At 35.8% G+C, this 13,242-nt stretch overlaps 1 protein-coding gene across 2 annotated transcripts in view; it reads left to right on the plus strand.

The window, feature by feature from the left end:
* The window catches only part of LOC149795515 (putative sodium/potassium/calcium exchanger CG1090), a 91,579-nt gene that overhangs the window by 41,053 nt on the left and 37,284 nt on the right, over positions 1-13,242 (plus strand). The window contains exon 7 of one of the 2 annotated variants that reach the window (XM_089965313.1): positions 8,363-8,479. The exons of the other annotated variant lie outside the window; for it this stretch is intronic. Coding sequence (XP_089821439.1) covers positions 8,363-8,479 — 117 coding nt within the window. The remainder of the gene's footprint in view (positions 1-8,362; positions 8,480-13,242) is intronic. 2 annotated transcript variants of the gene reach the window in all.

The following is a 13,242-nucleotide window of genomic DNA, read 5'->3' on the forward strand; positions in this document are numbered from 1 at the left end:
GAAATTAAACTTGATTATGAGAGAGTGAGGTTAGTCTTGGAATCATGACAGTTTGCGACAGTATTATTCTTTTCAGGGATACATTTAATTTAGTTTAAATATGAGCAGTTTTCAAACTTCTGCTGTTAATTGCCGAGTTATAATAGGGACTGTTATTTAGGATGCTCCATGTCAGTGGCTTTGTGTAACAACACTTTTCCCAAGCTGAAATTGACCTCATCTTTCCATTTGAATCATTGTCAGTATCTTATGAGAGTGTTGACAATAGCTACCACCTTCATGTCTGTAGAACATCCACTTAAGTCTAACTACTGTCAAGGACAGACCATTTAATTATCTAAGTTGGGTGGGGGACAAGAGTTTGTATGAAAGCATGAAAACAATCATTTTTCTTAGATTTGTAGAAAAAGAATGAATTGTATCCCTCATTTTAGCTGAAAACAAAATTGGTTTGTGATGAAGAAAGAAAAAGACACCAGTTATAAAGAAAATCTCAGCCCCCTTCTTCTGAAAATTAATTGGTCAATCTCTTACAGTACACATCATCTGGCTGGTTCAAATTTACGTATATTCTACCTCCTGAATGCATGATGTTATTGACGGTGTTTACTTCTGTTAATGGTTAAGAACGAAGCATATGGTTTGCATTTCAGTGTAAATTCAGTCTTTTCTTTTCATTCCTTTATTTTAAATAGCACTAATTTTCATTTGGAATCATCCATATCTCAAAGGATTATTTTTCCTTCGTATCAACGGGTTACATTTATGCTGTAGAAAGGTGTGCCTATTATCAAGTCAATGCATACATTCAATTTTTTTAAATAAATTAAAAATGTAAAAATTACTTTAAGTGTCAGTGATATACTTTCCACTGATGTTGATGTCAATTTCTTGACTCACATTGTTTTAACTGGATTCTTCATTTGGTATCCATTGTAAATTACTCTGATGTCTCAGTCTTTTCCCTTGGCACCTGCTGAAGCACGGTTGTGATTTGTAGGTATTTACACCTCCACAGCAGAGTAGGCGTGGAGGGGATAAAATGTCCTACCATGACAAGTGGTGAAACAAAGAGCTGTATTATATCTTAAGATAAAAATGCTTAGGCATCAACCACACCAGTAAAACAAATTGCTCCGTGATACAAGAAATTACTTAAACCAAGAGCTATTTTGAATGAGGAAGAACTTTTTATGTTTACATTCAGGAAAAGAGATTAATATTACCATTAGAATTGTTATTGGCATGCAGATTGCCCTTGGAGTCCATTAAAAAATATTTTTTGCCATCAAGATTGTTATTGGCAAACAAATTGCTCTCTGAATCCATTACAAATTGTATTTTTGCATCTGAGGGCTTCATGTTGCAATCATGGTTTTTAAGTTTGTAGATATTTCCCTTATTTTTGTCAAAATTTTGTGTATCTGCTATATACAGAAATATTAAAAGATCTGTTTTTAACTAAATGTCTATATAAAAAGATTAAGGTGTACTAAATCAAAACCTGTATTATGACTAACACGATGAATTAGAACAGATGGGTAGCATTATGAAAATGACAAGTAATATCTTGTTTTCAGATTTCTTTTTACTAGATCTCATATGAAATCTTTATTAGCTTTTGGTACATGGACAAAAGAAAAGAAAGGAACACATTACAGTGTGACCCCACTTGAGCATGCTCCATTATAACACGAATTCGGATATAACATGGTCGTGGTGATGTATTTTTCTCGTACAAGCAAGAAAAAACATAAAAGGGTTTATTATCAATTTAGGGAAGAGATTGTGTATGAATAATACAAGATGATTGAGGTGTGGCTCCTGAAATTTTATATGTACTTTTCTTGTACACAAAAAAGTAGAATTTTCTTCTTAAAAGTATGAAAAATAATGCCACAAACTTGGATTCGTTTTCCTTATTGGTGGCAAAACACCATCTGGCGATTATTTTTGTTATTGGCAAAATTGTTGGCTATTTAAACTTGTATATGTAACCATTGATTTGGAATGGAGAAATTCAGTGGCATTTTGAAAGGAAGCCACAAACTGGATATAAAATGCACTGAAATTTATCTGTTGTTACAAAATCAAATTCTTTGTCCATTTTGACAGACAATGCATTGTTATATCATAATCCGCTTATCTTGACATCTAACATGAATACTGTATGTTGTGAGATTTCTGCTTTTTTGTTGTTGACATTTCTGGTAATGGAAATCAGCTGGATGAGGCATTATCTCGTAATCTATCTTTCATCTGATTTTTGGCCGCTCACTATTAATTAATATATTTACAAAGACTGACATTTGTTTTTGGATGGTAAGCAGAACTCCTCTTCTTTTCACTCAGAATTAAATCCTTCAGAATTCTCAAATTTTCTGTAATAATCCCTGTCATCAGACCAGAACACCTGCGTCTCTATCAACCATTGACCATGTTAAATTTCTGATGCATGCATGGAAGGCAGCATCATAGGCAGGGAGGAACAGTAACTAGAATAGACCAAGCAACAGCCAATTCCTTTTTAAAAAAAATAGTTTGCTGAAATTTCAAAGGAAACAGATTACCTTTGAAGCACTGATTGTTATGAAAATGTACTTGGCAGTCTCAGTTATGCAGTATAATTATTTGATGTTGCCACCACAATAAGAAATGGGCCTTTGTTTGGTTCTCCAAAGCTCTTCTTTAGCGGTGACTTCAATAACGCATGCAACCTTCATCAAAGAAAGCCAACTACAGTCTTCAGTAAAACAAAGAACTTTTCTTCAAAGGAAGTCAGTACCAAACTTAAATAAAAGTAATGGAATCTGATGGATTTTTGCATTTTCCAATGTGACTGGAACACGTTAACTATGCCATGAAAGTTTCCTTTTTGCAGTGAAAAAGTTTATGCGTACGATCGCTACCAACGGCGGCTTAAAACGCAAACTAACTTTTACTGACTTGGGACATACTGAATGTAAATGTGCTTCGTCATGTTACATGATTGTGCTATGTTTTTCCACTGAATTCAGAGCAATATGACCTGTGACAAAATTATTGAATATTTTAAATCTGTGTGTGTGCATATTTTCAATGGAATCACTTGTATTGTGGATTCAGTGTATATGATATGATTCATGGGTGAGTACATGGTGTTCATACTCTATTCATGCTATACATTAGACAAGTATATATAAACAGTATTCATGTATATGTACAAATTTGTGGTTCTCTAAATAAAGTAAACTATTATATGTGCCTTCTCTGTTTTCACTACCAGTGTATTTCTCATTGAATATGCATCGAGTTAAAATGGTAACTGTGCAGATGAAGCAAATATTTTACCAGCCGCATTTATTACCTGCCCCTCCCCTGCAATTTATTTTGGGTACATGCATCATTTTCCTCAGCTAACTGACCTGGTTGCTTAGAAGACAGTTTGGTCTATAACACGGTCGGGTTCTATGGCTCCCAACTACTGTGTTACAGCGGGGTCACACTGTATTGCTGGCTGAAATCTATAAGGGAATGTAACTCACTGTAGCCAATTTTTACCTTAGCTTACAATGTTACTTCCATCAGCCCAAAACCAGCAGTTTCCTTTCAAAATGGTGGTATTTATTGTAGACAACACACTGAATGTAGATCTCCATTTCAGTGACTACCGAGTGTTCCTACATTACCTTGTTTTTGGCAGACAAAATCTAGTTATTGACCTTCATTAAAATTTTGATCACTTTATAAGTTTTATTTCTTGAAAAGTTTTTCCATGCTAGATGTTTAGAGAATGTGTATGCACCCTACTCATTCTTATTAGTATGTTTATTTGTTTGTTTTATTTTATTATATGGTGTGGGTAATGAAACATTGTATCTAGTGGCTGACCTTGTCCCAAATCGGTGACAGTTTTGGTAAACAAGTTTAGTTTTATTTTATTTTTCCCAGAGAGAGGATCATTATCTTAAGCTGAATCAAGGATGTTGTATTTTTTTATACCTAGACTACATGTTGATTGTCTGTTTTATTATGACTTTGGTGACTGTCTTTCTAATTATAACTAAGATCTTTCTATTTCTTCTAGAATAATGTTCTTTTGACCCTCAATCCGGGATTTGTTTTGCAACTTAGTTTGTCATATAACTGATGCTTTTCTGAAAGTCTGTCATTCATGCTTTAAGATCTAGCAGTCAATCAATTTGTATTATCATTGTGACAAGCAGTTCGTTTGAGCTGGAATTTATTTCTTCACATTATTCAAATGATTTTGTTCTGGAAATACAAAAGTGCTCTGATAACATTCTTGGAAATAGAGACTTGGATTTATAGTAAAATACAAACAAAAGGATATATTCTTGGATTGTATTAATGTGATTCAACAAACAGCTGTTAGCACATCATCATTATACAGGTCATCACAGACACATCAACACTTTCAGCATAGGACTTAATTTGGATTTCCTCTAAAGTTTATTCAGAACTTAAAATTATTAGGACTTGTGTCTGTAATTCTAGGATTATTGTGGGATTAATTTGCAATACCATAAGTTTTTTTTTTCATTTTCACTTTGTATTCTGGAGAAATAAATTATTTGCTGAATTCTACAAAGCTTGTCATTTTTCACTCTTTTCTGTTACTTATTTTAAGAGCATAAACTCGTAACAATTATTTACAGGGGACAAACCTTGTGTCTCATTAGTGTTTGAGCACCCCAACTGTACCTTATCCCAAGAAGGCTGTTGTATGCAGGCAGGTTGTCACGTGGCTATTGCGTGGTTCAATTTTGAACTTTGTTGCAATGTGTGAAATTCAACCATGCTGAGAAAAAACAGAGTAATGTAAAAATTGCAAAATCACAGATTTAAGGCACTTACTTGTTTCCAAAGTGAATATTTATGATTATGTAATGATGTGGAAATCTCCACATGCATATTATTTCAGCTCCAGCAAAGAATGCATCCATAGCAAATTACACAGATAAAGTTAACAGGACCTAAGTTCATAGACAGCTCAGGTGGCCTAGCAGTTTGAGCATCTATGTCAGATGCGGGAAGTCAGGGTTTGAACCCCCACCGAGTCATATCAAAGACTTATAATAATGATACTTACAGCTGCCTCACTTGGCAATCAGCATTAAGAGGTTAGTGTTAGGACTGGTCAGCCTGGTGTCAGGATAATGTGACTGGGTGGGACATCATGCTACATACCTGCAGCATGATGACCCAATCTTGGACATCACTATAAATTGCCACACTGCAGACATCGTAGCGATATGACTGAAAAAATTGCACACATGCACACACACACACCTCTCTAAGAATTTATGTCTCATAAAAACCACTACTACATGCATCCCGTCCCATCTTCTAACTCAGTGTCACATGTCTTTCGACCTGCTGGTAACTGTTATTCAATTAACTCATTCAGCCCCTGAGGTTTTTGTCATTTTTGCCTGAAATGAGAGTAGGAAAAACATTTTGGGGGCATTTTCTGAATACATTGTAATACATCGGCTTTCAACAGATTTTCCATGAGACTAATGCCTAGTTGTATTAGAAACATCGTTTTCCATTGGTTATTTTTCTTGCGCATGAGCAGAAGGGTAAAAATTGGATTTTTTTGTTGTTTTTTTTGGGGTGGAGTTTTTTTTGCTGATCGAACCCATAATTTTCATATGGAGACCACTCTTTATCGCAAATGCCCACATTATCCTAGTTTTTGCAAAGGTTCACCTGTGTGTAGTTCAGACCGGTCTGTCTGAGATCTGATGCCAAAAGGTCTAAAATCTGGACACAAAATCACATTCCGACCACAAGTGAATTTTGGGTAAATAAAAACGGGTCCAAAAAATTTGTTTTTTCCCCTGTATTTTGTAGTGCAACTAGAACTTCCAGATTATTTGGTACCATTGTAGAGCTATATCTGTCTGCTTTTTATAATACCACCCACTTTGGTGTATCTTAAATGACCTTGATGCTGCAGAGCTCGGAAATAGGGTACAGCCTCATCACTGCTACAGGCGGGATTGGGGCCGAATGAGTTAATGCTGACCTTTTGAATCACTTGACCTCTCAGCTTGGCATGGCTTTGTCAAGCAACTATTCCACATGAAGCATTTTAATGAATGGTAGCCAAATCTGATACCAAGATGTCAGTATTTATCTAGTACTTACATTTAAGATACATGTTTGGTGGTCAAACAAGGGTTTGTCCAGCCATGTGGGTCATCTAACATCTATTATAATATGTTCAGATTCAAATCTCTAAAACTAATGTTAGTTTTGTCAAATTTTCTCAAGTTTACAAATTTTAATGAAATTTTCATAGCTCAATTGCCATGATCTTTTTCTGAGAATTAAAACCTCAGTTTAAAAAAATATCTGTACTAGTTAGTGAATAGAACATTCCTCTCAAATCTGAGAGGTTATTTATAGCTTATTTGTGATGGGGAGAGGGGTGACCAGTAATCATTATTATTTCAAGCCACATGTGAATGATTATTTTTTCATATCTGCACTTGATATTTGTGAGAGTTCAAGTACACCTGCATGTTTAAGTTATCATTATGTACCACGCGCAAATACAGATGTAAGTCATCATTATGGACCACGTGCAAATACAGATGGTCATAATTTGGACATTTTTGCCAAATATTTGCAAACATTAAGGTATAGTCAAAAAATACTGTTGAATTTATTTCAAAAGGAGATTTTTACCTGAAATTAATTTTATTTTCACACAAATTGATAGCATAATGGGTAAGAGGACTACATACAGATGGTTAATTAAATTAAGTTCTAATTGGCCGTTACCCTCCATAGAAAAAATGCTGGAGAGGAAACATTTAGTCATAAGACCTTAGGTCCAGTCTTTCTGCTGTATACTCTGTTAATTACGTACTTTTTAATTGAAGATTTAGATGCAAGCCACTTAAAAATATAAAACTTAACTCATTCATCTTTAATCCTTTTTTAGTTCTGTAATTCTTAGGAAACATTTTACCAGATACGATCACCGTCTCTAAAACAATGTATGTAGAGTTCTGATTACAAAGAACACTTACTGACAGATTGGGGCCCCGAGTGGTCTAAAGCGCTCTTCGTTACGGATCACTGCCATCTCACCTCTGTCTGCGGCGGTTCGAGTCTAAGATTCAGCCAATGTGGGTATGTGAGAAAGCTTGCCAGTAGCTTCTCGAGGGTCGGTGGTTCTTTCCGGGGTTTTCCCGGGTTCTTCCTCCACCATTAATACTGGCCGCCATGTATAGCCTATCGTGTGCTGAAAAATGGCGTTAAACCCCACAACAACAACAACTACTGACAGATTCATAAACGTGACTGATTTCGAAATATCTACAATGATACATTTATTATGCCTATATTGAAGTACTGTGTGATGATCATTGATGTGTGAGTGTGTATGTATTCATCTGTTGCATATAAAGAAGTTCAGTTTGATCTGTCATGCAGGAGTATGTATACTTCAGTTGCATAGAATGAAGTACAATTTGAACCGTCATGGAGGAGTATGCATACTTGAGCTGCATTTAACAAAGTACAATTTGATCCATGCAGGAGTATGTATACTTGAGTTGCATATAATGAAGTACAGTTTGATACTTTGTGTGGGAATATGTATACTTGAGTTACATAGAATGAAGTACAATTTGAACCATCATGCAGGAGAGTTTATACTTGAGTTGCATAGAATAAAGTACAATTTGAACCATCATGCAGGAGAGTGTATACTTGATTTGCATAGAATGAAGTACAATTTGATCCGTCATGGAGGATTATGCATACTTTAGCTGCATTTAACAAAGTACAATTTGATCCATGCAGGAGTATGTATACTTGAGTTGCATAGAATGAAGTACAGTTTGATACTTTGTGTGGGAATATGTATACTTGAGTTGCATAGAATGAAGTACAGTTTGAACCATCATGCAGGAGAGTGTATACTTGAGTTGCATAGAATGAAGTACAGTTTGATCCATCATGCAGGAATATGTATACTTGAGTTGCATAGAATGAAGTACAGTTTGATACTTTGTGTGGGAATATGTGTACATGAGTTGCATGAGTTATGTAATGCACCTGCTTCTCCTCCACTTCCTCCTCCACCATTCAAAATAGAAAATATGCACAATGATGGTACTACTTTCCACTTTATTGGGACAGTGAGCTTGAATGGGTAATTAAATTTGTAATTGGAATAGAATCACAGGGACATACAGCTTTGCAAATGGTTGTTTTCATTTATTACTTCTGGTTATTTTATATGAAAGAATAAAGTTCTTTATAAATTTTTCTGATGGATTATTAATCCTAAAAACATACCCAACCCACTTTGACCCCATTGCTTCCTCTGTAATTGCAGACAAATGGGTGAATGGGGAAGACAGTGTAATGGATGGAGAAAGGAAGGAAGATGAGGAGATGGAAGGAGAGGGTGATGATGACGACCAATCAATGCTACCTCATAAAGAATTTTCTGGTACATTAAAGCATTCATTAATATTATAGAAATATAAATCAAGCTACAACAACATAATAGCATTATACCCAATTTAACCATGTGTAATGCATATTGGAGCATTGTAGACCACGATCTAATGTGGTATACCAGGGTCTACACTGTTTTAGACACAGTAAATATCCAGATCCACTAAGCATAGTCCACTATTAGACCTGGGTCTTCACTTTATGGAGTATTGTAGACCCAGATCCATAGTGGCATAATGCACTATTAGACCAGGGTCTACACTGTTTAGGGAACAATATATACCTATATTCACTGGCTAATGCACTGGTAAATCAGGGTCTACATTGTTTAAGGAGCCGTGTATAGCCAGATCCACTGTGGCATAATACACTTGTAGAGCATTGTATACCCATTTTGTTTAAGGAACATTGTAGACCCTGATCCGCTGTGGCATAATACACCAGTAGGGCAGGGTTTTTTAAGGAGTACTGAAGTCTTAAGATCCACTGTGGCATAATACACCAGTAGGGCAGGGTTTTTTAAGGAGTACTTAAGTCTATGATCCACTGTGACATAATACACCAGTAGGGCAGGGTTTTTTAAGGAGTACTGAAATCTAAGATCCACAGTGGCATAATACACCAGTAGGGCAGGTTTTTTTAAGGAGCACTGAAGTCTAAGATCCGCTGTGGCATAATACACCAGTAGGGCAGGGTTTTTTTTAGGAGTACTGAAGTCTAAGATCTACTGTGGCATAATACACTTGTAGAGCATTGTATACCATGTTTGTTTAAGGAACATTGTAGACCATGATCCACTGTGGCATAATACACCAGTAGGACAGGAGTACTTAAATCTAAGATCCACTGTGGTATAATACACCAGTAGGGCAGTTTATTTTAAGGAGTATTGAAGTCTTAAGATCTACTGTGGCATAATACACCAGTAGGGCAGGATTTTTTAGGAGTACTGAAGTCTAAGATCCACAGTGGCATAATACACCAGTAGGGCAGGGTTTTTTAAGGAGTACTGAAGTCTTAAGATCGACTGTGGCATAATACACCAGTAGGACAGGTTGTTTTAAGGAGTAATGAAGTCTTAAGATCTATTGTGGCATAATACACCAGTAGGGCAGGGTTTCTTAAGGAGTACTTAAGTCTAAGATCTACTGTGGCATAATACACCAGTAGGGCAGTTTTTTTTAAAGGAGTACTGAAGTCTTAAGATCTGCTGTGGCATAATACACCAGTAGGGCAGGTTTTTTTAAGGAGTACTTAAATCTAAGATCTGCTGTGGCATAATACACCAGTAGGGCAGGTTTTCTTAAGGAGTACTTAAATCTAAGATCCACTGTGGCATAATACACCAGTAGGGCAGGTTTTTTAAGGAGTACTGAAGTCTTAAGATCGACTGTGGCATAATACACCAGTAGGGCAGGTTGTTTTAAGGAGTAATGAAGTCTTAAGATCTATTGTGGCATAATACACCAGTAGGGCAGGGTTTCTTAAGGAGTACTTAAGTCTAAGATCTACTGTGGCATAATACACCAGTAGGGCAGTTTTTTTTAAAGGAGTACTGAAGTCTTAAGATCTACTGTGGCATAATACACCAGTAGGGCAGGTTTTTTTAAGGAGTTCTTAAATCTAAGATCTGCTGTGGCATAATACACCAGTAGGGCAGGTTATTTTTAGGAGTACTGAAGTCTTAAGATCCACTGTGGCATAATACACCAGTAGGGCAGGGTTTTTTAAGGAGTACTTAAGTCTGTGATCAACTGTGACATAATACTTCGTTATATCCTTTTTGTTTAAAGAGCATTGTAGTTCAAAACTTACTGTGGCATAATACACTGGTAGAGCAGATTATACCCTGTTTGTTTAACAAGAAATTAATCCCAAGTAAACTGTGGCACTTGGTCTGGTAGAGAAGGGTAGGGTATACCCTGCTTAAGGAGTAATTAATCCCAAATCCACTGTGGCACTTGCTCTGGTAGAGCAGGGTGTACCCTGTTTGTATATGGAATAATTAATCCCAGATCCACTGTGGCTCAATTCTCTGATAAAGGAGTAGTTAATCCCAAATTCACTGTGGCACAGTGCTCTGGTAGAGCAAGGTATGCTCTGTTTAAGGAGTAGTTTAGTCTTAGATACCCTGTTGCATATTGCACTGGTAGACCTTTGTAAAATTAATTTGTACAGTACTGCTTCAAATAACAGGAATATTGCTTTGGAAGTCATGGGCAACTTCCAGGGTGTGGGCCAGATGAGTGATTTTTAAAGTCATACCCTATAATGTAAATTAACTGATAAAACCAGATCCAGATCTGGCCTGTGGGCCATATTTTACCCACATGCTTCAGAACATAATTGGTACAATATCACCATTTACCAAAGTGTATTCTATTACAGTGAACTAATAAGTAATGGAAAGAGAAATGCCTATGCACTTTTACTAATTTCAATAACTTTATTGAGAAAAAAAAGATTAAAATAATCAGAAAAACAGATGTCATATATAAGTCTTAGCTGCTAACATTGGAATATATAAGTTACATGCTGTAATAAATATGTTTGTCATCATAATACACAAGCACATGCATGAAAACACAAGTTCCTTGCTATCATGAATACATTGGTCTACTTAATGCACAGCTCACAGAGGAATATGTCAGTTCCTTTCTAATGGGGATACATTGTTATTCATAATACATGAACATATAAAATAGTACACAAGTTCCTTGCTACGGAAGATACATTGGTATTCATAATACATAATCATATACAATAGTACACAAGTACCTTGCTACGGAGGATACATTGGTGTTCATAATACATAAGCACATACATTATTACACAAGTTCCTTTCTAATGGGGATACATTGGTGTTCATAATACATGATCACATACATGAGAACACAAGTTCCTTGCTCATGAGGATACATTGTGTTCATAATACATGAGCATATGCACGAGTACACAAGTTCCTTGCTTTGGAGGATATATTGGTGTTAAAAATACATGAGCATATACATGAGTACACAAGTTTCTTGCTATGGATGATACATTAATGTTCATAACACATGAGCATATACACGAGTACACAAGTTCCTTGCTATGGAGGATACATTGGTGTTCATAATACATTATCATATACAATAGTCCACAAGTTCCTTGCTACGGAGGATACATTGGTGTTCATAATACATGAGCACATACATTATTACACAAGTTCCTTTCTAATGGGGATACATTGGTGTTCATAATACATGATCACATACATGAGAACACAAGTTCCTTGTTCATGAGGATACATTGTGTTCATAATACATGAGCATATACACGAGTACACAAGTTCCCTGCTATGGAGGATACATTGATGTTAAAAATACATGAGCATATACATGAGTACACAAGTTCCTTGCTATGGATGATACATTGGTGTTCATAACACATGAACATATACACGAGTACACAAGTTCATTGCTATGGAGGATACATTGGTGTTAAAAATACATGAGCATATACATGAGTACACAAGTTCCTTACTAATGAAGATATGTTGGTAATATATGAGCATATACATGAGTACACAAGTTCCTTACTAATGAGGATACATTGGTGTCCATAATACATGAACATATGCATGCGTACACAAGTTCCTTGCTAATGAGGATACATTGGTGTTAAAAATACATGAGCATATACATGAGTACACAAGTTCCTTTCTATTGTGAATATGTTAGTGTTCATAATACATAGGTGCATTCAGGAATAGACAGTTCCTTACTATTGTGCAACACATTGGTGTTCATACTATACATACGCAACAGGAATACACAAGTTCATTGCTATTTTCTATCATTGGTGTTTATAAGTAAATAAATACTCAAGCTCCTTTCTATTGTGAATATATGTTGGTGTTCATAATACATCGGCACATACAGAAATACACAAGTCCTCTTGCTATTGTGAATACATCCGTAAAAATTGTTTTGTACGGCCCCATATTCTTTGTTGGGGGGCATTTAGTTTCATTAAATTGCTCCATAATATATTGTCTTGTCCTGCAGTGACTTTGATTGCTTCTCAGTAACTTTTGAAGGATCTTTTTAATGAAACCAAATTTTATTTAAGACATAATGGTGGGAATACTTAACTCAAGTTTGATTTGCTTTCTTCAGATATTTAACAAGTGTATCCTTGGTTTGACTCATTAAGTTTGCATGTATCATGAGTTATGGTTCCACTGATTCATGTATGAAGGACTTCTTTGGCTAAAATCAGATTGAGATTTATACTGTTAATAAGAAGTTCAAGGTTTGATTTACACCTTTTTCTATACATTTTTAACTAGTTATTTAGACTTAACAATTTGTTGTTGTATTATGAGTTGTTCCTGTTGAATAACATTTGAAATATTTCAGGAATTGATGCCAAGTGTGAAAAGAGTTTTAATATTGAGAAGACATAGGTCATGTGAAAGAATGTTGCTCTTTAAGTCTGACCCCTAAGTACACATGCTAGGTAGGGCATCTATTCCCTAAGGACATGTGTTAGGTAGGGCATATATTCCCTAATTATGCATGCTGGGTAGGGCATCTATCCCCTAAGGACACATGCTAGGTAGAGCGTCTATTCCCTAAGTACACTTGCTAGGTAGGGCATCTATTTCCTAAGGACACATGTTAGGTAGGGCATCTATTCCCTAAGTACACTTGCTAGGTAGGGCATCTATTCCCTAAGGACACGTGTTAGGTAAGGCATCAATTCCCTAAG

The sequence above is a fragment of the Sinohyriopsis cumingii genome, chromosome 7 (genome assembly GCF_028554795.1).
Source record: "Sinohyriopsis cumingii isolate HCF-2022 chromosome 7, ASM2855479v2, whole genome shotgun sequence".
Classification (NCBI taxonomy): domain Eukaryota; kingdom Metazoa; phylum Mollusca; class Bivalvia; order Unionida; family Unionidae; genus Sinohyriopsis; species Sinohyriopsis cumingii.